We start from the raw sequence: 26,888 nt of genomic DNA on the forward strand, positions 1-26,888 counted from the left end.
GCGGACGCACTAAATGGGCATGATGGTATGTGATTTATTTAAAATAAAATCAACAGGAATTTGAGAGATTAGCAGAATTTATTAACATACAAAACATGTTTTCTCAAAGCCACCAGACTCTGTTGAGACGAGGAACAGTAATGTTACCTCACTGATTATCATAAGACACGCTTATAAAACATAATAAATAACAGATATAAAATAAGTATTTACCGCCGTAATGTTTTCTATCTTAGGCAGAAAGGCTTACTTGTCTACTGGCAATGGGAAATGACTTTTTAACCACATTTCTAGCAGCTTATACACCCTTATTTTGTTGTTAAAGGGTATAATATTTTGTGTTTGTTGATGTTCTGCGCCCTGTCAAACAGCATGAGAGTTGACGTGTGTTTCATTGTCTGGCAGTCTGGAAAAAATGTCCGCCATAGCATCAAAAACACTTACTTACTGACACAAACAAACCCTTACATGTCAGCTGCATCGCTGCGTGAAATCTTAAGTGTAAAGGCTAAAATCGACACGTCCCAGGAGACCTTTTTCTATGAATAGAAGACCGAGTGTTGTTGGTCCTGGTTCCTGCTTTCTGGTTATCTAGGCCAATCGTCAGGCTAGCTGTGAATAGAGCCGCTGATTAGCTGTGGGCCTTTAAGGAGGCCAAGTCTCTGATGGCTCTCTTTTGCCATAATTAATTATCATCATGACACTGACATGCCCGTGGCCACAGTTTCTGCAGGGGGGGGGGGGTCTCATGGTTAATGTATAACAGGTCGGACAGAAGGAAGCACTTTACATTCGGTCATAACATGGGAAGGGTAGAGCCCAATCAACTATTACAAAAAAAATCGCCAATTATCTTGATAAACGAGTAACCGGTTGCATATTTCTTCACAATGATCTGTTTCCAGCTTCTAAAAGGTAAATATGTTCAGCTTTTTGTTTATTTGAACTCCTTTTAACAGAGTTGTGGACAGTAAAACACATGTGAGGGCGTCATTTTGGGATTTAGGACACACTGATGGACAGTTTCCGCCATTTCATAAACCACTTTAGTGCTTTATACAAAATAAGAATATTTGGTACTTGCAGCTCTAAAAATGGGGTAAGAGTTTGATAATAAAGAGGTATTAATAAAGTAATGCCATGTATTTTTCTAAGTGATACCTTGTTTTTAAACAAAATATATACATTTGTTCATATGTATTAGAGTGAAATGGATATAATGGGAATACCTTGAACATAGTTTAACGTGACAGAGGAATAAATACACACATACACCGTCGGCTTTGCTTCAACCGGAAGTGACACGTTTTATTGCGTATGTCCCTTTTTATCACGGGAATACAGGAAGTGATTAGTATAAGAGTATTAAATAAACAAATTCATATCTTACAATTCATAATCCAACAAAGAGGCCAAACACGGGGGAATAACTATAAGTCAGGGTTACCAAATGCTTAACTACCATTTTTCACTACTTCTTCACTCAACACGTATATTTTGATGCCTTGTGTGTATTTCACATTTCAAACTTTATAGAAACGCCTCTTATGACTGTGTATCTATATTGGGTAATTCACCATTGTTTAATCTTTTATAACATTAATGAATGTATTTTATACTAACAAGCTACTTGCCGAAATGTTATAAAACTTGGTGAAAGAGCATTGGCCGAAGAATAATGTGTTTAAAGTTTCGAGCGGATTGAAAACACAGTGCGGAAACACAAGATATGTTTTCTTCATTATCATTGAGGGAAAGTGTTTGTGCTGCATTCATGTGATCTGTAAATAATCAGAAACAACATAAATCGGAACAACTTGAAAACAGATGTCAACATGTTGTTTAAAACGTTCTGAGGCATGACATACAACACATCTTCTTAATAGTGTCCATATTGTTTCCGCATTACAAGTGAACACTCATCAGGACACCAAAGAAAAAAACAACCTTCCGACTGTAGAAATTGGACAAATTGAGGATCATGTGAATGCACCATTGACCTTGGCACTCGTTGTCTTATCAAAATGTGATTCTAGCTTTTACTAGGTTATTATTTTCATTATCACACGGTATAACTCACTTATTTCCTCTTTATTATCAAACTTTACCAATAAGCTGTAATGTGAAGTGCTACGACAACGATATATCTCCCTTTTAATCCTACAAAAAACTCCTGATCTTGTCCTTCAGGATGCATCTGTCAGCGGTGAGGATGTGGCACGCTCTCTGTAGGTAGACAGCTCTGTGACATTAATAGAAAGAGTCTGTCTGGACGTCCAGAGATGGGCTGGACTTGCTGCCTCAGCAGGACTTTACGGGTTAATTGCAGACTCATGAATATTTGAGGTTCCCGGAGGAAGCCCAGACAGGCGTATCATTGTACCTGGATATCAACATCTGAGGTTTGGTGGTCGAGGAAGCCAAAGAATTCAGCCTCTCCCTTTCCGAGAGTAAATTTACAAGAGGAAGTGCTGCCAACTCCTGAGGGCAGGCGAGTTCGCCTCGACAAGCCTCTTTCCCTCTTGACAAAGAAAAACACTTTAAATCTGGCTTTACTTCTTAAATGGGAAAGGTTACATTCGGCTATAATAGAGTGGCACACGAATGAGTGTCTATTGTCTCAAAGCCAAAGGTTTTTTGAATGTGTTTCTGGTTGTTAGCCTGAAATAAGGTCTGTGGTTAACACAAGCTGAAGAGATTTTAATTCTACGACATAGAATAAGTCAGTAAATACCCCACTGGTGAATTTAAAAACGGCGGTTGCTAACAAGTGTTTAAATGAGATGACTAAACGTCATCACGCCCAACATTAGCCACCTTTAGCTTAGCGATGGTGACCTGAAGTCATGTGACCGTGCTGTAGTTCCTTTATAGCCCAACATTAGCCACCTTTAGCTTAGCGGTGGTGACCTGAAGTCATGTGACCGTGCTGTAGTTCCTTTATAGCCCAACATTAGCCTCCTTTAGCTTAGCGGTGTTGACGTGAAGTCATGTGACCGTGCTGTAGTTCCTTTATAGCCCAACATTAGCCTCCTTTAGCTTAGCGGTGTTGACGTGAAGTCATGTGACCGTGCTGTAGTTCCTTTATAGCCCAACATTAGCCACCTTTAGCTTAGCGATGGTGACCTGAAGTCATGTGACCGTGCTGTAGTTCCTTTATAGCCCAACATTAGCCACCTTTAGCTTAGCGGTGGTGACCTGAAGTCATGTGACCGTGCTGTAGTTCCTTTATAGCCCAACATTAGCCTCCTTTAGCTTAGCGGTGTTGACGTGAAGTCATGTGACCGTGCTGTAGTTCCTTTATAGCCCAACATTAGCCTCCTTTAGCTTAGCGGTGGTGACCTGAAGTCAGGTGGCCGTGCTGTAGTTCCTTTATAGCCCAACATTAGCCTTCTTTAGCTTAGCGGTGGTGACGTGAAGTCATGTGGCCGTGCTGTAGTTCTTTTAGCCTAACGTTAGCTTTTTGCTTCAGAAATCATAAAGTGGTCTTAATATGTGGAGATTGTCCTGCTGAACAAAGTGTGTAAGTATGATAAATGTGTGTTGCTTCAGAGATTATGGAGAACATCTTTTTTGTGGAGGGAGCCTTCTGGTTGCTAACTTCCGTCATCGCTGTCACAATATTGATCTGATCCTGCATCAATCAGCAGTGATGGAAATGTGGCACGATGCAATGACACCCGTTTATAGAATCAAATATGTAGGAAGGAGACTGATTTTATATGCTCCCCTCAAAGCCACAATACAGTAATTGTACCTCGCTGAAGGTAGAGATAAGACATTATAACTCATTGTTGTGAGTCTTTCCACTGATCCAACAATCACCAACTCTGGTTTGAGAGTTTAGAAGAGACTGAATAAGTAAAAGATATACAAAAAAAAAACACTAAAACAGTTTCACTGCTTACCAACCCTACTTAAAGCCAAGTCCCTGACGCCAAATGTGACCCACCAGAAAAATAAAACAGAAAGGCAAACTCATGTTTTGGCAATGGGAAAGGAGAGCTTTTTTTACTGTGTTTTCCCCTGGACAGATGCTCTAATATGAGTGGAAAAGGAGTGTGTGTGTGTGAGAGAGAGACACCTGTTCCTCTGTGCAGTGTACTTGGTGAAGTGGTAAAAAGCTGGCAGTAGGCCTACATCAGGCCAGGCGTCACCAGCTGCTCTTACAGTGAAACCGTGATGAATGCTCTTGTTGTTCCTCCCTGTTACAGAACAGAGTAAAAACACTTATTTAGAAACTCTGCACACCACATTTTCCTGTTAGCTCAGCCAACATACATGTGTCCATGGATAATAAAGGGAAATCTTTGGCATGTTTCTGAGCCTGTGGGGTTCAGTGATCCTCCCTCGTGCCTCACCCCTCTCTCCCCCCTTCAATCCCTCTCAAAGGCCCTCTGTTTGGCCGAGTGTTTGAGGAATGTCTCAGCTGCTGGTGCTGTGGGGTGGTGGGAGGGGGGGGGGGGGGACACGGCTAATGAAATGTTAAGTGTTGTATGAGTTCACCTCTCTCACCACAGCCTGACCCACAAGCTCCTTGTTGTGACACAGAGTTTGTTTTAGACAAAGTGTTTAAAAAAGGACATTGTTTGGTCATCTTCAGTTGTATATCAGTATGTACTGTAGTGTCTCTACTTTAAAGAGTCCTCTCCTGCTGATGTTCAGGTGTATATCAGTATGTAGTGTCTCTACTTTAAAGAGTCCTCTCCTGCTGATGTTCAGGTGTATATCAGTATGTAGTGTCTCTACTTCAAAGAGTCCTCTCCTGCTGATGTTCAGGTGTATATCAGTCTGTAGTGTCTCTACTTCAAAGAGTCCTCTCCTGCTGATGTTCAGGTGTAACTCTGTTCACTCTCTGTCTGAAACCAGAGTCCAGTCTGCTCTGATTGGTTAGCTGGCTGGCTCTGTTGTGGTCAACCACTTAGAGTTGTCCTGCCCCCTTAGCCTGTCGTCAACTATTCCTCATGTAGGGCTCTCTATTGGACATAATCTGTAGGTATCATAATACATGGGTTCAAATTATTGCATTATTACACGGCTTAATTGAATACTCGATTCTGATTGGTCAAACTAGACATTCCAGAGGTCTGCTATTTTGCGCTACCAGACTGTTGCTAAGGAGAACGGGCTGTTGCTAAGGATTATGTGCAGTCATATCAATCCGCAGAAAGACATATGGTCAATTAAATGTCAACAGCAAAACAATGCAACTGAATTCTAAATCTTGGATGATTTGCTTTATTAAATGCTGACGAAACTAATCTGTTCAAACATACTCTGTTGCCAGGCAGATTTTGACTGAGCTTGTCACATTAAAGCACATCAGGTTTGGTCACTAATATTTAATTCTATTCAGACATGCAAATGAATATTTGATCGTACCTTGAGGTCACTGAAAACATTCCTTAAGTGTATTCATCATCTGCTAAAAATAAGCAGAGTCAGCGGTAGTGTTCAAAAAACAAACATGAAAGCCTAAGGACACGACAGGCTCCAGTATGTAAAATAAGAATAATTTGACGATAAAATAACCAAATGCATTCATTTATTTTCAGGGACAATGCAATGTAAATTGACCTAAAGGCACATTTTTCAACCGAAGTCCTTTGTTTTTTATGTTTAAACACAGAATATATACAAAATAAGAAAAGCATACAAAATGTACTGGAGTATAAAACAACACAATTTACAGCAAAAGCACAAACAGTTCAAACATGACAAGATAAAATCACACTACAGAAGACAGAAGGAGGGCTGTCCTCCACTAAAGAAATTCCCAGTGGAGAATCATGGAACAAAGTGCTCATAAGTTTCTCGAATTTGAGTTTTGAGCATGAGAGAAGTTTAAAATATGACTAATTGAATAAAGAACACATAGTCTAGTTAGTACGACAAAACTAACCACTTTGTCATCCAACAGACTAACGGCACTGTACAGGCAGTGCATTATGGGAGTGTTGCGGGGATTTGGAGGTGTTTGTATTTGCATACATTTAAAGAATCTCACTTCAAATGAGTCAGGCCAGCAAAGATGTTGTCAAAGCTGTCAAACTAGGGGATGTTATGTATAATAAAATAAGGTTCAGCCGCGGCAGAGCAAATTTCTCCACTCAAATGTTTTCAGAAATATATCTTGGTGGATAATTTGGACAGACATGTTGGATTCTTGTTTGAAAAAAAACTGACAAAAAAGTCACAAAAAAACACAATTAAGACCAATCACTCGGTCTGTGGTTAACACAAGCTGACGATATGTATACGTTTTGTTCTACGACATAAAACATATCAGTGATACCCCACTGGTGAATTTAAAAACAGCGGTTGCTAAGAAGTGTCTAAATGAGATGACGACAGTAAGTGTCATCACGGCCAACATTAGCCACCTTTAGCTTAGCGGCTGTTTGAAAAAAAAAAACGGACAATAAAATCCCCAAAAAACACCTTTAAGATCAATCCCTCAGAGTATTCAGTGTTGCTAGGCAAGAAAACAACGTCTCTGTGCATTAAAAGGTCTTTGAGAAAGGTAGAGTTCCCGTGGGGGGAGGGGGGCAGAGGGAGGGGAGACCAGGTGCATGTCGCGAAAAATTATTGTTACAGTGGATGAAGGGGGCGGGGGAGGGGTGTCTAAAGTCAAAGATGGATCTTGCTTGGGCCAAATTTGACCCCGAGTGTCCCAAAAAGTGACCCATGAAGCCTTGTTCCGATAAAAAATACTAGAGCGTAGTTATTATATTATTTTAACTTGAAACGGGTCACGGGAGACCCCAACACAACATAAGGGTTAAGACCAATCCCTCAGAGTATTCAGTGTTGCTAGGCAGGAAAACAACGTCTCTGTGCATTAAAAGGTGATTTAAATCATAATCTTGCTTTATTTTTCTCGCAGTAATCTGACATGTATTAAAATTAAAACCATGACTTGTGGGAATACCAGCAAATGAAATTCTTCAAGCATCAAGAAAAAAACGAAGCAAACAAAAATGAGGCTTAAACAGCTTCAGTGCCATGTGTTATTCTCTTCTGCATCACTAATGTACGTGTTTACAATGCCTTCATATGCACACGTTTGTTTGCACAGACTGGAACCATTACTGGACTTTGATTCTCCGTGTTATTCAGCGCTTTACAAAGAGCAGCCTGACCACCCTGAGCTATTTCCACTCTCTGATTAGAAGGTGAGCTGAAGCTAGGCCTCGCTGTGGTTTACCAACAGAACACATGGCCCAGGATGTGATTATGATTTTTTTTATAGTTTGCCAAGACACACAGCCCTTTGCCATAACAGTTGCCCCAGTTACAGAGTGAGGTTTAGAGAGGCCGCTCTGCCAATTTGATTTGTGAAAGTCAATAGACTGCTCACAGGCAACACTGAGCAGCCGGTGAACACAGTGGTTTAAACTCTTTTCACTAACAAAGACCCATGTTTGTCTTTTTTTTATATTAGTGACAGGGGGGGGCTGGAAAATATGGGGAAAAAACTGAATATCACAATATTTTTCCACCAAGTACCATGACATTGATATTGCGAAAATACACTTAATCAATCAAAGAGGCAATGTTATGCTTTTTGGGGGGTTTGCCCTTTCTTGTAGTAAGGTATATAGATTTGTGTTCCTGAAAGCTTCCATTGGACTCCTTTGTTTACTTCCTGAAGGACTCTTTAAAGTAGAGACACTACATACTGATATACACCTGAACATCAACAGGAGAGGACTCTTTAAAGTAGAGACACTACATACTGATATACACCTGAACATCAGCAGGAGAGGACTCTTTAAAGTAGAGACACTACATACTGATATACACATGAACATCAGCAGGAGAGGACTCTTTAAAGTAGAGACACTACATACTGATATACACCTGAACATCAGCAGGAGAGGACTCTTTAAAGTAGAGACACTACATACTGATATACACCTGAACATCAGCAGGAGAGGACTCTTTAAAGTAGAGACACTACATACTGATATACACCTGAACATCAGCAGGAGAGGACTCTTTAAAGCTGAGACACTACATACTGATATACACCTGAACATCAGCAGGAGCGGACTCTTTAAAGTAGAGACACTACATACTGATATACACCTGAACATCAGCAGGAGAGGACTCTTTAAAGTAGAGACACTACATACTGATATACACCTGAACATCAGCAGGAGAGGACTCTTTAAAGTAGAGACACTACATACTGATATACACCTGAACATCAGCAGGAGAGGACTCTTTAAAGTAGAGACACTACATACTGATATACACCTGAACATCAGCAGGAGAGGACTCTTTAAAGTAGAGACACTACATACTGATATACACCTGAACATCAGCAGGAGAGGACTCTTTAAAGTAGAGACACTACATACTGATATACACCTGAACATCAGCAGGAGAGGACTCTTTAAAGTAAAGACACTACATACTGATATACACCTGAACATCAGCAAGAGAGGACTCTTTAAACTGCATACAATTATGAAACATGAAATTAGCATAATATGTCCTCTTTAAAAAGAAACTTCAAACAGCATTTCTCATAAATAACAGAATCAAAGTGCAGAGAGGTCTATCGATTTGTCCCAGAAAGAGCGGGACCAGAATAGCAGTATCCATAATTTGACCACTGGGAATAGTCGCAGTGCTGGCACATTGACTGATCACTGATCAGAGTTTAAATAGCTCAGGGCGACGGATTCCTGCGTGAAATGCTCTGATAAAAAAAGAAAGGGCGGATCAGAGCACACTTATCGTTCCCCATTGTGAACGTATTGACCATCAGTCAGCTGACAGATAGGATTCACACCAGAAATAAACACCATGTAGAAAATGTGTCGATCGAAGCGGCTCAGAAGTGGGTTTTATTACACCTTCATGAGGCTCATAATCCAGATCAATGTGTGGAATGTGATAATGATAAGAGAATTATCAAAGAGATTTGGAAAGATGTTCTACTGTATGCACATTATCAGAAATAGCTTCCAGTAAAATATGTGTCAAAACTCTCTGGATTTGAGGTTGAAAAGCGCTCTCATTCTGCAGAGGAGAGTTGCACCTCTGCAGAAGAAGAAGCCGATGTGAGATGTTGTTAAAAGCTTGGCTCCACTTTATGGCCGCTGTGAATGGATTCTCCTGCAGACTGAAGGGTCACTGGGGAAACAGGGGGGGGGAGAGGGGGGCAGATAAAGGGAAACGGCTCTGGACACAGTGACCCTGGTCTTACATTAAAGGTCACCTATTCAAGATCCACTTCTTCATGTCTCTCCTACATCAACATGTGTCCCCTCTTCTTCATGTCTCTTCTACATCAACATGTGTCCCCTCTTCTTCATGTCTCTTCTACATCAACATGTGTCCCCTCTTCTTCATGTCTCTTCTACATCAACATGTGTCCCCTCTTCTTCATGTCTCTTCTACATCAACATGTGTCCCCTCTTCTTCATGTCTCTTCTACATCAACATGTGTCCCCTCTTCTTCATGTCTCTTCTACATCAACATGTGTCCTCTCTTCTTCATGTCTCTTCTACATCAACATGTGTCCCCTCTTCTTCATGTCTCTTCTACATCAACATGTGTCCCCTCTTCTTCATGTCTCTTCTACATCAACATGTGTCCCCTCTTCTCCATGTCTCTTCTACATCAACATGTGTCCCCTCTGTGGAAAGAGACTCTGAAAGTTTCAGGAACAAAGATTCTCTCTCTTTTTGATCCATTTCTATAAAAACCTGTCTGAAAATGAGCTGATCAGATTTTGGCCACTTGATGATGTCATAACGATGTTTTGTCTTGTGTAACCATTAGCCAATCAGCAAACAAGGTAACCCCCCCCCCCCCCCCCTTATCACCTGAATCTCCTCCTAGAGCACCATTGAGTTCTTTTTAACCAAGTCTCTCTCAGAGGGGCGTGGGGAGGGGCTCCTTATTTTCATCTGAAGTAACAGACAGAGAATCAGCACTTTGGAAACAGGGCTGAAACAGAGGGGATTATGGGTAATGCTGCAATGATCTGTTTGGTGTTTCAGCCAATCAGAGACAGGCTCTGTATATATCTGACACCTATAATATATTGATGGAAAACAGTATAATAGGGGACTTTTAAGTTTTAAAAAATATGGGTCCAGATTTGTTCCTCCTATGCATTTTCACTGAATCTGTTTTTAACGATCCTCATAGAACACCCTGTAGTGTGTTTGAACACTACAGGAAAGGGGAAAACCTCAGAAGCAGTAATGCTGCCTCCTTAATGTAAAGCCCCCTCGTCTTTAGTTTCTGAGTGTTGCTCTCGGATAGTGGAATAAGACCACATGATGGTTTCTGTGCTCGTGGATCTCTCTGATTGTGTCCCAGCTGCACATCTGTCGCTGCCCTACGTCATCTCTATGGATTAGGATTAGGGCTTTGAATGTGTCTTTGCTTTGTCATCAATAGGACATGCAGTATTACGCTGCTGTGTTAAACTGCTGTGTGGCTGTTGTTGTTTCAGGATGAGTGATGGTCCTGCAGGGGGAGAGTGGAGAGTTAGAAGTGGTTTTATCCTTACATATCCTCGACTTTACTTTTTTAGCAGATGTTCCTCATCATTTTTTGTCTTTAACTTTCAAAATACATTAGCCGTTATCATGTCTTACAATATATACATGATTTATTAAGGATTAAATATCAATAAACAAGACAATAAATGTTAAAAAAACGAAATCCCACAACGAATTACACAAATAAAAAATAAGATTAAACGAAAATGTTCAACAAAAACATATTTTAAATAAATGGGCAAAGTATCACAAACAAATTTCCCCCTGGTTTAAAGACATTATTCAGATTCTGATCAACAACAAAGTGAGAAACCACCAAGTCAAAAACCTAAATGTATCAATACAAAACGGATAAAAAACCAAACACATGCTGACGATCAAGTCACAAGAAAACACACCTGGCCCTTGTGTTGTGTTCGAAAGCTGTTACCGTTCATGGTGTTCACGGGTCAATTTTGACCCATGATTTAACTCAGTACAAAACACTCAAAAAGAATGGCTATCATCCAATATTGTTTTAACTACATCATAACTAACTTGTTATGCATTCATAACCGTACAGTCCTGTTGCAATTTTATGTTATGGCCCCAAAACACATTACACCACATATTGCACACGTGCATGTGTGAGTTCAGGTTCAAGTGTTAGTGTACATATTCTTTGAGAAAGGTCGAGTTCCCGTGGGGGGAGGGGGGCAGAGGGAGGGGAGGGGGCCAGAGGGAGGGGAGACCAGGTGCATGTTGCGAAAAATTATTGTTCCAGTGGATGAAGGGGGCGGGGGAGGGGTGTCTAAAGTCAAAGATGGATCTTGAGTGGGCCAAATTTGACCCCGAGTGCTCCAAAAAGTGACCCATGAAGCCTTGTTCCGATAAAAAATACTAGAGCGTAGTTATTATTTTAACTTGAAACGGGTCACGGGAGACCCCAACACAACATAAGGGTTAAGACCAATCAGAGTATTCAGTGTTGCTAGGCAGAAAAACAACGTCTCCGTGCATTAAAAGGTGATTTCAATTACGGTATAATCTTGCTTTATTTTTCTCGCAGTAATCTGACTCGTATAAAACCGTGACTTGTGGGAATACCAGAAAATGAAATTCTTGAAAGCGCAGAGTTCAGAGACAGTGCAAAGCGAAGCAGCTCTGATCCTCACAGCTGTCAGATCTTATGTAACGTCATTAGAGCGTATTTATTACGGCTCTCTGGCGCCGTGTAAACCAGCTGCAGAAAGATTGGTCTCCACACACGCTCCTGATGGTTCTGAGTGTTCGTTATTGATCACATATACTGTCATAGGAGTGCCATAAACAAATACAAAAAGAATCATTTAGAAATCAAATTTACAAATGAAATCTAACAGCAACATACTGAAAATTATTGACTTAATTTAGCATTTTTTTTTTTAATATTTAAATGAGATTAGTTGATGGATATTATGGAATAATTGTAAAAAACATTTCCTACATTTGTATTTCTTTGAGTCTTTTTTTCCCCCATTACATATTTAAATACATTTGCTGCATTTTTGGATAGGTTAAAGTCTTATTTTTCACATTATAGTTTAAATTGAAAAGCGTTTTCTGCAATTTTATAATTTATTTTTCCAAACATAATTTAAATTTAAAAATATTTGTCTAAAATGTTTCATATTTGCTGCAATTTTTACATGTTTTTCACATTATAGTTTAAATCTAAACACATTTGCTGCCTTTTTATACGCATTTTGTTTTGTTGTGTTTAGTTGTTGACCCACATCTCCACATCAGTAACCATTCAAGTCATTGTTTTAAACTCTTAAATATACATTTGATTTCACCCTTAGTTATGCTTTTGTTTGTACAAACTGCACATGGGTTTGCAGGGTGTTAAGGAGCCGTCTACACTTTGGTTTATTTGCTCAGCTCTTGTTGAAAAGGTGACAAACTGTTTCACAATCAGGCCACACAGAGGACTCAGGAACAGGTTACACAGGGACAAGAACAGGCGGCAAAACTGGGTCATACGTGGAAATAGAGCTTTATTTTAAGGAACAAAGGTGTATTGGAATTAGTAAAAACCTGGTTCCATGTAGGTCTGAAAGTGTGGCGTTTTTAAGGTTACATTCTGGTGTGTGAGAGGGTGATATCTGAGTGGTTGTGTGTGAGGGGGGGGGGGGGATTGTTTATAAAAGACGACCTTGTGCTGAAAGCCTGTTTCCGCTCTGAAGGCGATGAATAGCAGAACTTTCCGGGCAGACCTGCCTGGACACTTCCTCCGTATCGACCCGATCACTGAGCGTCTATTGTCAGATCCATTTTCTCACACTTAGGACAGCTAAATGCATTTAAACAAGTCATTTAAAATACAAACATATATCTGTATTTAAGTTTTAAAGGGGCCCCATTATTATTTTTCCATTTCCTGAAATGTGTTATAGGTTTTTGTGCAAAAGCTAAATTCCCTGTGTAACACTCACGCTTCTATTAACTAGAGCTCCAATAGATTGTACGTGAGCCTAAGGGGCGGGACATCTCTAAGCGGTTGACCAATCACAACAGAGCCGGCCAGCTAACCAATCAGAGCAGACTGGGCTCTGGTTTCAGACAGAGGGTGAAAAGAGGTGCTGCAGCACAGGCAGTATGAGAAAAATAAAGAGCTTTTTGAAAATTAAAGCATGGAGACATGTCCCAGTAGAGACACTACATACTGATGTACACCTGAACATCAGCAGGAGAGGACTCTTTAAAGTAGAGACACTACATACTGATATACACCTGAACATCAGCAGGAGAGGACTCTTTAAAGTAGAGACACTACATACTGATATACACCTGAACATCAGCAGGAGAGGACTCTTTAAAGTAGAGACACTACATACTGATATACACCTGAACATCAGCAGGAGAGGACTCTTTAAAGTAGAGACACTACATACTGATATACAGCTGAACATCAGCAGGAGAGGACTCTTTAAAGTAGAGACACTACATACTGATATACACCTGAACATCAGCAGGAGAGGACTCTTTAAAGTAGAGACACTACATACTGATATACACCTGAACATCAGCAGGAGAGGACTCTTTAAAGTAGAGACACTACATACTGATATACACCTGAACATCAGCAGGAGAGGACTCTTTAAAGTAGAGACACTACATACTGATATACACCTGAACATCAGCAGGAGAGGACTCTTTAAAGTAGAGACACTACACACTGATATACACCTGAACATCAGCAGGAGAGGACTCTTTAAAGTAGAGACACTACATACTGATATACACCTGAACATCAGCAGGAGAGGACTCTTTAAAGTAGAGACACTACATACTGATATACACCTGAACATCAGCAGGAGAGGACTCTTTAAAGTAGAGACACTACACACTGATATACACCTGAACATCAGCAGGAGAGGACTCTTTAAAGTAGACACACTACATACTGATATACACCTGAACATCAGCAGGAGAGGACTCTTTAAAGTAGAGACACTACGTACTGATATACACCTGACATACGACTGGAGAAATGAGACTTGGATTATACTGGGCAAGTGGTGTGAGAGTTTGGAAATGGATGCATTGATATCATTTGATCTACAAATCTACTTCAATTGATCAAGATTCTTCTCTGCTGTTTCTCTGTCTCTTTGATTCTTCGTTGACTGTAGAGGCGTGTGTGAAAAGTTGTCCATGGTCATTTGGTGTGTGCAGAATCCCCTCTAACACACATCCTCCTCTTACTGTAACTTACTCGTGTTTTTCTGAGCTCTGCCTTGTTTCTTTTCCCCTGAAGCAGTCAGTGCTGTCTGAGAGAGGATGTGTTATTCACGCTGATTTATAATCTCACAGAAACACAGAGTGGCCTTTCACATGGACTTCCCCTGCTCTCTGACACTCGTCCTCTTCTCAAACGCAGCCTCTCTGTGTTTGTGTTGTGTCTCTGTGGATGTCATCCTGTCCGTCCTCCAGGGTGACTCGGCTTTATCCCCCCCCCCCACATGGTTTCCGGAATCCTCTCCTTCCTGTTTTCCAACCCGTTTTGTAGCCTCTTCTCAACATACCTTCCTAACTTCGACATGTCTGCCTCAGTGTTTATGACTGCTGTCGGTAGATGGATCCTTTCTGCAGGATAATGATGATAAGTGGTGGTGAGTCAGGGGTGGCTGACAGTAATGACAGGATACAAGAGCTGTTGATCCTCTTCAGGGTTTCCTAAAAAGTCTGAAATCACAGGGGGGATAAGCACGACACGGCGTATATATATATATGACGTGTTTCACTCGTGTCTGGCTCACACACTCTGCAGCATGGTGTAAAACCTGGATTTCTAAGCATGGTGCTAATATTTGTTATTGGGAAGTCACAGGTGACACCAGAAAAAAGCATTTAGGAGTCAAGGAGGCACAACGTCTACAAATAGACGTGAAATAACCAAAGAAAATACAAAAATAGACCTTAAATCGACATAAACAAACCAGAAAGACGCTCAAAACGACCACAGACAAGCAACATTATGCAAACCAAACACAATACGTACAAAAGAGACTCAGAATTACTGCAAAGACACAAAATGACCTCAACACGACCTGGGTTTCTGGTTATGTTAGGACTGCAAAGCGAAATCCTGCAACATTTTTTCTTGCACTTACATTTCGTAAGTGTGTTGCGTTGTTGGACGAGCCCAGGTCTCAACGTTTGTCTTAACAAGTCTTTGAATCCTGTAAAAAGTGAATATCTTTGTTCGCCTTTTAAATCTCCATTAATCTGCTTTTAGAAATACCAGCAGAGACCGTTTCAGACGTGCAACCCCAGATCAAATGCAAGCTGCAGGCTCTTTGAGCAGCTTCTCTCTCAGTGATCGTGCTGATATGTTAAAAGCTTGTTGTTTATGTGTTGTATCTTGATATGTCACATTTCAGACTTGATCTGACCAATAAAGGATTATTGCAAATGTATTTATTTTATGTTTTGTGTGATTTTATATTTGATGTATCTCTCTGTACAGCACTTTGGTCTGGAGGTTTTAAAGTGCTATATAAGTAAAGTTGGATTGGATCGTATATGTATGGGTTAAAATGTGATGGGTAGAAGGCAACAACAGAGGGATTTATGTACGGCTACATCCAAATAAACTTCAAAACAATACACATGTTTGATTAATCAGGCTGATAAAAAGAGAAACATTGTTCTTGATCTTCCACAGAGGCTCCGTACAGTGAGACCCCTTCCTCGTATGGATATGTTCTGGAGCCTCGCAGTGACTATACGCATAAGCATATAGGAGTCAAAGAGGCAAAATGTCTACAAATAGACGTGAATTAACCAAAAAAAAGACAAAAATATTCCTTAAATCGACCAATAAGAGGCTAAAAAAGATACAAACCAAACACGTCCAAAAAGAGACGCAGAATGCAAAGAGAAGACGAAATGACCTCAACATGGCGTTAAACCTGGGTTTATAGTTAAGTAAGGACTCTAAAGTTATACAATAAGAAACTTGACATGTGTACAAAGAAAATCACCTGCTAAATGTCTTCTTGCTCTCACATGTCTTTGTTTGTCTTAAGAACGTTGCGATGTTGTTGGAGCCTCGCTAAAACGTTCTTAGGGTTTTAAATCTCCACGAATCTGCTTTTAGAAACCCACCTGAGGGTGTTTGAGACGGCTTCGTGTCCCACGCTGTTCCTCCTTGTTCCCTACAGTCTATTAACAACACTCCTCGTCTTCTTTATCTCTTCACAGAGGCTCCCTACAGTGAGACCCCCCCCTCGTATGGATATGATCTGGAGCCTCGCAGCGACCCCCCTTCTCTCCCTGGCTCTCCCCCCTCCTCACCTCGACTCCGATCAAAGAGCAGAAGCAGTCGAGACACCCAGTCCTCCGGCTCTCTGGAGTCCACGCTGTCGGTGAGGTCACTGGGTCAAATCCCATCGTGCTAACACCCCCTCCTCCAAATCCATCTTTTATCTGCTGCTGCTGCATTCACTGCCCTCTCCACACACACCATGCGACATCGAGATGGTCTGACTGCTTGTTTTCTTTTTACCCTGACAGTAGAATGACAATGTTTGCAGATCTTAGCCTCTGATATTGGGAGTTCAAAGCTAAGAGCTGCATCATGTCGGGGTTGGAGCCATACTTGCCAACCTTGGGACCTCAGAAATCGGGAGCATTTCAAAACCACCGCGGGGGGGGGGGGCGCTGGTGGATTGCCGGAGCTGTATTAGATTAACATTAACATGCTTACTGTAGTTGTAAGTGCACTGTGTTGATGGAGCATATGTGTGGGCTGGACCTGTATTAAGGAAAGGAGTGAGCAGAGAGTAGAGTAGTTGTTGATTCTTGTTCTGTTTTCTGTGACTATCTGCCTCACCCTCTCAGAATTTCAGTTGCACGCGCTACTAAAGAGACGCGCTACCATGGAAACCAAACAATAGCGTAGCTGTATTAAAGTCCGAGTGGAAACAGTCCCGAGTAAATCGGATTTAGTCAGAAATCGGGAGAAATGCGGGAGAAATATGACCCCGGGAGGAAACCGGGAGGAAACCGGGAGAGGGCAATGAAACCGGGAGTCTCCCACGAAAATCGGGAGGGTTGACAAGTATGGCTGGAGCTCTTTCCTTGAAGCCAGCTAACGTCTGGTAGCGGTTTGCTGGTAGATCAAAGCAAAAGGCTAACGTCGAACATACAAGGAGTTGCAGTTTTCTTAACGTTTCTTTTTTTCATTCACTGTCCTCTCTACAAACGCCATGCAACACTTTCAGGAGCGCTGGCTTCTCCTTTTGGGGTTTAAAAATACAAGTTGTATTGGTATGTGCGCGGGGATGACATGTTTGTGTAAGGCAAGGCAAGTTTATTTATATACGATACGATATCTTTTATTGTCCCCATAAGGAAACGTGTTGTGGACTCCATCCTGGACTTCCTTGTGTGCTTATCAAAAAGACAATTAAAGCATTAAGACATAGTGGAATAATTACGTTAAATTGAATTTAAATACATTCAAAAACAGTCAAGACAATCGGGTAGGTTTAAAATACACGAATAAAAGATACAGTGCAGAGGAAGATATGAACAGTCATTTGATTTAATAAAAGGCAGCAGCAAAAAGTCTTTACTTTAAGAGAGTGGAGCTGCAGTTTTCTGGTGTCTTCCAGATCTGCGGAGCATCAAAACTGAACGCTGCTCGTCCACAGAAAGCAGTCCGACCCCTGAAGGTAGCATCGAACTACTTTCATCCACAAAAAGCCAATGGGATTGTTCCACTGGATTCTGGCTTATTGCTGAGAACAAAGCTTCATAGCAACAAACGTTTAACATACATGCTTTTTGTTCAGCAGGACCATCTTTCTTAAATTGCATTGATGTCAACATGCCGACACATTTGAGATTTCTTCTAGGACTCGTTGCTGCACCTCTCTTTCACCGTGCTTACTGTTTGTGAGTTGGTGTAAAAGATACACAAGAACTAGGTTCATTTCAGGTCAATCATTTAAAGTATATGGCTCCACATTTGTTACCTCTGCCCTTTCAGTGCTTTAATTGTTTCACTGAATTACTTCAACACTTCCTATAAACCTCGTTCTCTCTGTTGCAAAGAGGATATTGCTTCTTCTTCTTCTGCTTCTTCTTCTGCTTCCCTACGTGTTGCTGCATGTCTGTGCTTTAAAGTTGCTTTCAATTTCAATTTGATGCAACTTTTAAAAGACAACCTTTACTCCACTGCATTTAACTGACAGCTGGAGTAACTGATTACTTTACAGATTAAGATTTATACTTCTAAAAATATACAACTGTACTATAGATTAAACTGTCCGACATTATATTAAGTACTTTACTTTTCCAGTAATGTAACATGTTGTCAGTGGTGTAAAGTAACTAAGTACAGTTACTCAAGTACTGTACTTAAGTAACATTTAGAGGTGCTTGTACTTTACTTGAGTATTTCCATTTAATGCTGCTGTGTACTTTTCCTCCACTACATGTATTTCATACCTTTAGTTACTTTACAGATGTGGATGAATGATGTGAAATATAATCAAGTGTTAAATCAGACTTTAGTTCCACCTGGAGTAAATCCACCAGCTACCCTGCAGTATACAAAGTCATTCAGACTAGCTGCACCTTTACCAGCTTTGAGAACACTTTCATGATCTATCATTATAAAACATATCATATCTATTATTCTGAAATGGACCAATCTGCACAATGACTACTTTTACTGTCTCTACTTTCACTATATTTTGATGAGAATACTTTTCTACTTTTACTTGAGGAACATTTTGAATGCAGGACTTTTACTGTAACAGAGTATTCCTACACTCTGGTACTTCTACTTTTACTGAAGTACAATATCTGAGTACTTCTACTTTTACTCAAGAACAAGATCTGAGTACTTCTACTTTTACTCAAGAACAAGATCTGAGTACTTCTACTTTTACTGAAGTACAAGACCTGAGTACTTCTACTTTTACTCAAGTACATGATCTGAGTACTTCTACTTGTACTCAAGTACAAGATCTGAGTACTTCTACTTTTACTCAAGTACAAGATCTGAGTACTTCTACTTTTACTCAAGTACAAGATCTGAGTACTTCTACTTGTACTCAAGTACAAGATCTGAGTACTTCTACTTTTACTCAAGAACAAGATCTGAGTACTTCTACTACAAGATCTGAGTACACTACTTTTACTCAAGTACAAGAGGAGCTGAAGTATTATAATCAAATGTTGTAAAATGACCTCTGGACAAGCTTTGGTAAACAGATTTTAAGCCTACTTTAAAAAAGCGTCACACTTCCTCAAAGGAATCATAGTTATGGTTTTTATCTCAGACGTTGCAAATCTCCTCCCGATCCGTTGGGACGTTATAAAACTTTTTTTTACAGGCTTACTGAACACACTCAGCAAACACTCTCTGCGAACAGATGTCTAAAGAGTTCCCCTCCCCCTCCAATCTGTGCCTGTACTGTCCGTGGCATAACTATCCTCGGATGTGGGATCTTCAAAGTCTAAATCATCCTAATGGCCGTGGAGAGAGGGAGGGGCTAAATCAGCGTGCAACTCTTTTTAAAATCAGGCTAATATAAGATAGTGCTGCAGGATTTAGAAATTAGGGAATGAGTTAGCGTTGTCCCACTTCCGGTTCCCTCGTCTCCAAGTCAAAGGTACTTTTGGTTCAATGGGTGGTTCAAGAGCTTCTGACTGTTCTTTCACATGATGTACGTTAGGACATATACTGTTTAAATGAGGCTGTTGCTAACAAGACGCTAAGATACACAGTCGATTTAGCTAGTCCAAATCAGAGCGAAATGTATACTTTCGTGGCCGTTTAAAACATACCAGACAAAAATGTAGTTTGTTGATGGGCTTCAACAAAGGAGCTTTAGACTATTTTAACATACTTTCATTTACAATATATCATTGATATTGTTTTTGTGTCCATGTAGAGTTTTTTTTTGTTATTATATTATATTATATTTCTGAGGACAATGTTGATTTTTCCCAATAATTTCATATTTTATTTCTCATTTTGCCTTTTTGTTTTTCCTGCATGACGTTACCCAACTGCTAGCTTCTAAAATGTTAGCTTCAGTAGCTTCTAGACACTGAGGGTAACATTAAAGTTGCTCGCAGCAGTGTTCTCACCTCTTGAACGTCAAGTATCTCATGTTGTTGACGTTGCCATCTTAGGGTAAGAATACCGTGAACATAGTTTAACACGTGACGGAGGAAGAACTACACACACCATCGGCATTGCTGCAACCGGAAGTGAAACGTTTATTGCGCATGTCCATTTATAACGACAATACAGGAAATTAGTTTTAGTATAAGAGTACAAAATAAACATATTCATTAGTATAACTCAACAAATGTAAACACTTTCCAATATCATAACAATATATAATTTAAGAGCACCATGTGTGCTGCTGTTGAAGTCATGTAACCGCTCCATCATAGCCTAATGTTAACTTTTACTTCTGGCGAATGCATTTACGCTTCGAAAACAGAAAACTGGTGCATTTCAAAGATCTTGCTAAACAAAGAAATGAAATCACCATAACTATTCTTTTGCCACACAGCTTTATTTCTGCACTAATCCAAAATCCAATGGAAAATCCCAGTGGATATTTGTTGAGGTAACCATTACAAGGCTTATTTAGAGCTTAAGTGTTTGTGTACCAAAACACCCTGCAGCAGCGTTTCAGAGCCTCATACAGCTCCTCTCAATCCTCCACTTCTTTCTGACATGACTCCTCTCACCAGGATGACTGATGGCTCCGACCCGTGAGGAATAACAACTCTCGGACTAGAACCACATTTGTCTTCTTTAAGATGCAGGGAGTCTCCTCTAGGAATGTAAAACTCCTACAGAGTTTAATCAAATCTGCTCCGCACCTTATCCCACAACAACAGTATATCTGCAGAGAGGGGTGGGCTTTAGGGGGCTTGGTTTGCATCATGTTTTCGTTATCCAATCCAATCCAACTTTATTGAGTTGACCAAAGTGCTGCACATCAATACATATATCAAAAGCAGCATACATATATTTAGACAAAAAAAACAGAGACCATCCTTATGCCACAGAATGAAATTAGGAAACCCCAATTTAGAAAACACAGACTGATACGTGTTATACGTGGTCTGCAAAAGCACGGGAGAACAAGTAGGTCTTTGAACGAGATTTAAAAACAGGCAAAGTGGGAGCAAGTCGGATCGGGGGGGGGGGGGGCAAATCGTTCCACAGCCTTCTTCTTGTGAGACTTTTGTTTTGGAGAATGTATTTTATCTTTATGATTGATGATGGATTTCCTCTCTCTCCGCCATGTGTGTTTCAGGTGGAGATGGATCAGGAGAAGGGGCTGGAGATGAGGAAGTGGGTTCTGTCAGGAATCCTGGCCAGTGAGGAGACATATCTGGGCCATCTGGAGGCCCTACTGATAGTATGTTTAACACACACACACACACACACACACACACACACACACACACACACACACACACACACACACACACACACACACACACACACACACACACACACACACACACACACACACACACACACACACACACACACACACACACACTGCAAATGATGACATCAACTGTGTTGTAGAAAAACCACAACATGAGTCCGTAGAAAAAAACGAGAAACTGAATTGCGCATTTACTGTATAACCTTTCAACATTGGAAATTATTTAAATTGGATATTAACAGAAGCTAAGTTTAATTAATTACATTCATGATGACTTGCTTTTACTTGTTACATAATAATAATAATAATAATATATTTTATTTATAAGCACACTTTTCATTTGCGTAAAACAAAACTCAAAGTGCTACAAAATTAAAAAGGGTGAAACAAAACAATTAAAACAATTAAAAACAATTAAAAACAATTTCACATGCACACAAAAATGTCCTTTTCATAATAAGAAATGTGCTAATGGTGTGGCGCAAATGAGATTGTTGTGGAAACAACTCCTAAATTCTCGCTTTGTGTCGTTTTAACCTTGTTGTGTGTGTGTGTGTAAAATCTTCTTCCTACAAACATATTATCATTCCATTGTTTGCTTCTCCAGCCCATGAAGCCTCTGAGAGCTGCAGCCACGACGTCCCAGCCGATGCTGACCATCCAGCAGATAGAGACCATCTTCTTCAAAGTGCCCGAGCTTCATGAGATCCACAAAGACTTCTTCGACGCGCTGCTGCCCCGCGTGCAGGACTGGAGCCACCAGCAGTGTGTGGGCGACCTCTTCCAGAAACTGGTAGGCCAATCAGACGCTTGATAGCTTCAGGAAACTAAAGTGTTTAAGTTGTATCTGCAAGTCGAGCATTTGAGGAATTGTTTTTCACCACGTTATCTCATACCTGTAATCACGTGTCAACACAAGCAGGCCAAGCAATCCATTCCTTCATGTACTTCCATTCATATTTAGTCAATTATACTTAAACAATTATTATCATCCTTGCCACAGAGAAAGGACAATAATGGTTGAGTTTAGGGTTTTCGTGGATTTCTAAAAGTCTTAAAAGGCACAGAAAAGAAGGCTTTAATTGGTATTAAAATGTCAATTAATTTAATAAAAGTGCTTTAAAAACACTGGGATGGAAATAAGTTATGGAGAAAAACATGTCGTGGCAGTGTTGCAGAACCAAAGCTACAAAAACCTGTTTTTCTACTTCATTTGTTGGAACTTGAACGCAGCAGAAAACTGTCAGACTGAAGAGTAAACAAGGAAATCTGAGAGCAAGGAAAACACAGAGTATCTGATTCACTGATAACAGAGAAATGTGAGATAACATTTTGATTTAAAACACTTTTTTAACTGCAGTGTGAGCAGAGGTGGGAGAAGTACTCAGATATTGTTCTTGAGTAAAAATAGAAGTACTCAGATCGTGTACTTGAGTAAAAGTAGAAGTACTCAGATCTTGTACTTGAGTAAAAGTAGAAGTACTCAGATCTGGTACTTGAGTAAAAGTAGAAGTACTCAGATCTTGTTCTTGAGTAAAAGTAGAAGTACTCAGATATTGTTCTTGAGTAAAAGTAGAAGTACTCAGATCTTGTACTTGAGTAAAAGTAGAAGTACCAGAGTGTAGGAATACTCTGTTACAGTAAAAGTCCTGCATTCAAAATGTCAGTGAAGTAAAAGTATTCTCATCAAAATATAGTTAAAGTAGCGACAGTAAAAGTAGTCATTGTGCAGATTGGTCCATTTCAGAATAATAGATATGATATGTTTTATAATGATTGATCATGAAAGTGTTCTCAAAGCTGGTAAAGGTGCAGCTAGTTTGAATGACTTTGTATACTGCAGGGTAGCTGGTGGATTTACTCCAGGTGGAACTAAAGTCTGATTTAACACTTGATTATATTTCACATCATTCATCCACATCTGTGAAGTAACTAAAGGTATTAAATACATGTAGGGGAGTAGAAGTACGAAGTAGCATGACATTGAAATACTTAAGTAAAGTACAAGTACCTCAAAATGCCACTTAAGTAAAGTACTCGAGTACATGTACTTAGTTACTTCCCCCCTCTGAGTATGAGGGTGTAGTTACTGTATGACAGTTGATTTAAACCCTCCTTTAGAGGAAAGTAACCTCCCGTTATTTAACGGGAGGTTGGCTTCAGATCAAACAAAGCACCATCCGTCATGTCAGTAACTTTCAGAAACTAATTATAGCACTTCTTAAAAGCCTCGATCATTAATAATAGTTAAACGAGGGGACTTTCATGGGGAAAAGGTGGCAGTGTTTGATTGTTAGCAATACTTCGGGGGATCTTACGGTGCACATGTGAGCAGACTGCCTGGAGTCGTCCCCCGGACAGATAAAAGCTCACCACATTAAGAGAACACAGCGCTCCATAGGAGGTCGCTGAATAACAGCTAGCTCAGGGAGGGATACAAACTATGAAACACACACATTCATGGATTTAGATATCAACGTTACGGGCCTGGAAGATATTAGATTTTTATCTCCTAAGAATATAAATCACATGATCAGAGTGTGTGTCAAGCAGAAGATTACACAAAACCTGCTTTCCCCTCATTTTGTGAACAATTGAGCTGCTCTGTGTTGAGTGTCTGCTAAATTACAAGGCAGCTAGCTTAAGTTAGCCACTTTTATTTATGTAAAAGGCACACTTTCTATTTTTTGTAAAACATGAGAAACACTAAAAACTTTGGGGTAAAATGGTTTGTTTACGCGAGTTTAGCATTAATTATTGGTACCTTTAGTCCATGTGTATTCATCCAACGTTTTCAAGTATAACAACTCCATACACACTTTAATAGAGCTCAATCAAATCTGTTTTCTCAATTCATCCATTGGTCTTTAAATTGTTACAAATATAGAAAATGTCTCTAAGTCCAAAGTGATGTCTTTAAATGTCGTTTTTATCAGTAAATAACCCAAATATATTCACTTTAATATAATATAAAACAGAGAAAAGCAGGAAGTCTCCATATTTGAGATGCCGAAAACAGCTTTTTCTGATATTCTGCATGAAAGATTACACAATTATTATAATACTATTCTCGTTCTGATTAAATAATCTTTGCGTTTCTTTACTTTTCTCTGCTGTTAATGCAATCATTTTCTTTAAAAAAAAAAGCACCTGTACTGTGTGTGCTGAATCCAAATCCATTTCTTAATCAAATCTTAAGATACAGATGCACTCACTCTTCACTGAATCACACTGAGTTGCTTTAATTCCTCACATATCACACTGTATTAAAGCATGCAGTGTCAGTGCAGAGTGCACAGCTGCAGTCAGAGTGAAATCTATCCTCTCTGCTCAGGAGTTTAAATCTAATCTGTGCCCTGCAGGCGAGTCAGCTGGGAGTTTATCGGGCCTTTGTGGATAACTATAAGGTCGCTGTGGAGACGGCGGACAAATGCTGCCAGGCGAACGCTCAGTTTGCACAGATATCTGAGGTATGTGATCCCAGCAGGAAAACATTTGATGTTGCACAGCTGCCCGAGAGAAGTGATGACGGGGCAGTTTCTCAGCAGAGGAACAGCCACGCAGCTCTTTATAGCCGCGCTGATTGTTTTAATTGCGCTGTGGGGCAGTGATTTAATGAGGGGGGTTTTTTTCTCTTCCCTTACCAGAATCTCAAGGTCAAAAGCACAAAGGACTGCAAAGACCAGGCGGCTAAAAACTCACTGGAAAGTGAGTACTGAGTGAAGTTAATGGCCTGCTTTTACTTTAAAGAGTCCCTCTCCTGCTGATGTTCAGGTGTATATCAGTATGTAGTGTCTCTACTTTAAAGAGTCCTCTCCTGCTGATGTTCAGGTGTATATCAGTGTGTAGTGTCTCTACTTTAAAGAGTCCTCTCCTGCTGATGTTCAGGTGTATATCAGTATGTAGTGTCTCTACTTTAAAGAGTCCTCTCCTGCTGATGTTCAGGTGTATATCAGTATGTAGTGTCTCTACTTTAAAGAGTCCTCTCCTGCTGATGTTCAGATATATATCAGTATGTAGAGTCTCTACTTTAAAGAGTCCTCTCCTGCTGATGTTCAGGTGTATATCAGTATGTAGTGTCTCTACTTTAAAGAGTCCTCTCCTGCTGATGTTCAGGTGTATATCAGTATGTAGTGTCTCTACTTTAAAGAGTCCTCTCCTGCTGATGTTCAGGTGTATATCAGTATGTAGTGTCTCTACTTTAAAGAGTCCTCTCCTGCTGATGTTCAGGTGTATATCAGTATGTAGTGTCTCTACTTTAAAGACTCCTCTCCTGCTGATGTTCAGGTGTATATCAGTATGTAGTGTCTCTATGCTTTAAGGTTAAAAAAGATACATTACTTTTGTCATTAAGATTGTCTATGTTTTAATTTTGTATTTCTTTTCAATCTCTACACGTCCTGTGTTTCTTTCCCCGAGATTTCTAACATGTAATATTAATCGTGGGGTTTCTATGAGGGTGTCTTATGCTGTATTATTCAAATTGTAAAGCCCCCAAATGTAACCGTGTAACTCGTATACAAACAAGATGTGATTGATCGACTCCTTCTCCTTCTCAGCTCTTCTCTACAAACCCGTGGACAGAGTGACGCGCAGCACGCTCGTTCTGCATGTGAGTGTCGACACCAATCTGGAGCAACGCCCTGACTGCATGAAGAGACCTTTGGTGATTTAAAGTTTTGTTTTTCTAATATTCCAGGACCTCCTGAAGCACACCCCGTCCAGCCACCCGGACTACACTCTGCTGCAGGACGCTCTGCGCATCTCTCAGAACTTCCTGTCCAGCATTAATGAAGAAATCACCCCGAGGAGACAGTCCATGACCGTTCAGAAGGGAGAGGTCAGTGTGGAAGACTCACTTATACTATAGGGAAAATTACATCCATCCAGTTTTATCTAAGAAATGTCATCAGGCTCGATGAAACCAAATGCAAACACATGATGGTCAATAGATACCACAATGACAGCTATAGCCTACTTCTTATAAATAAATTCAAATATATCGCCATTTCCTCATTAAAATGTCTCAAAATAACAAGACTTATAGTTTTAGAGACATGTGTAATTTTAATGAAGTTAGCATTTCCTCTGGTCTCCTGTAATGGCAACGTGTCCTCTTTAAACATGCTAGAAGCTGTCATAAATATACTTTTAATACTATTTTCAGCCACATTTTTACCTTACATTTTTTACTTCTTGGTGCTTTTTAACTCAGATGTAGGGTTTTAGTCATGTGACGTCTCGATCTGAGGTTATCAGAGAAACACCGTCCTCGATGGAGCATATGTGTGGGCTGGACCTGTATTTGACAGGAAAGGAGTGAGCAGAGAGTAGAGTAGTTGTCGATTCTTGTTCTGTTTTCTGTGAATATCTGCCTCACCCTCTCAGACT

The 26,888-nt window shown here is 40.1% G+C and overlaps 1 protein-coding gene across 2 annotated transcripts in view; it reads left to right on the forward strand.

Annotated features, from left to right (window-relative positions):
- LOC307043880 (breakpoint cluster region protein) overlaps window positions 1-26,888 on the forward strand; it is a 65,719-nt gene that overhangs the window by 11,446 nt on the left and 27,385 nt on the right. For both annotated transcript variants that reach the window (XM_079688806.1, XM_079688807.1), the window contains exons 6-12: window positions 16,261-16,424; window positions 21,357-21,461; window positions 22,105-22,290; window positions 24,860-24,967; window positions 25,145-25,205; window positions 26,057-26,109; window positions 26,197-26,337. In XM_079688806.1, the coding sequence (XP_079544932.1) occupies window positions 16,261-16,424; window positions 21,357-21,461; window positions 22,105-22,290; window positions 24,860-24,967; window positions 25,145-25,205; window positions 26,057-26,109; window positions 26,197-26,337 (818 nt within the window). The remainder of the gene's footprint in view (window positions 1-16,260; window positions 16,425-21,356; window positions 21,462-22,104; window positions 22,291-24,859; window positions 24,968-25,144; window positions 25,206-26,056; window positions 26,110-26,196; window positions 26,338-26,888) is intronic.

Source organism: Notothenia rossii (assembly GCF_949606895.1).
Source record: "Notothenia rossii genome assembly, chromosome: 6".
NCBI lineage: Eukaryota > Metazoa > Chordata > Actinopteri > Perciformes > Nototheniidae > Notothenia > Notothenia rossii.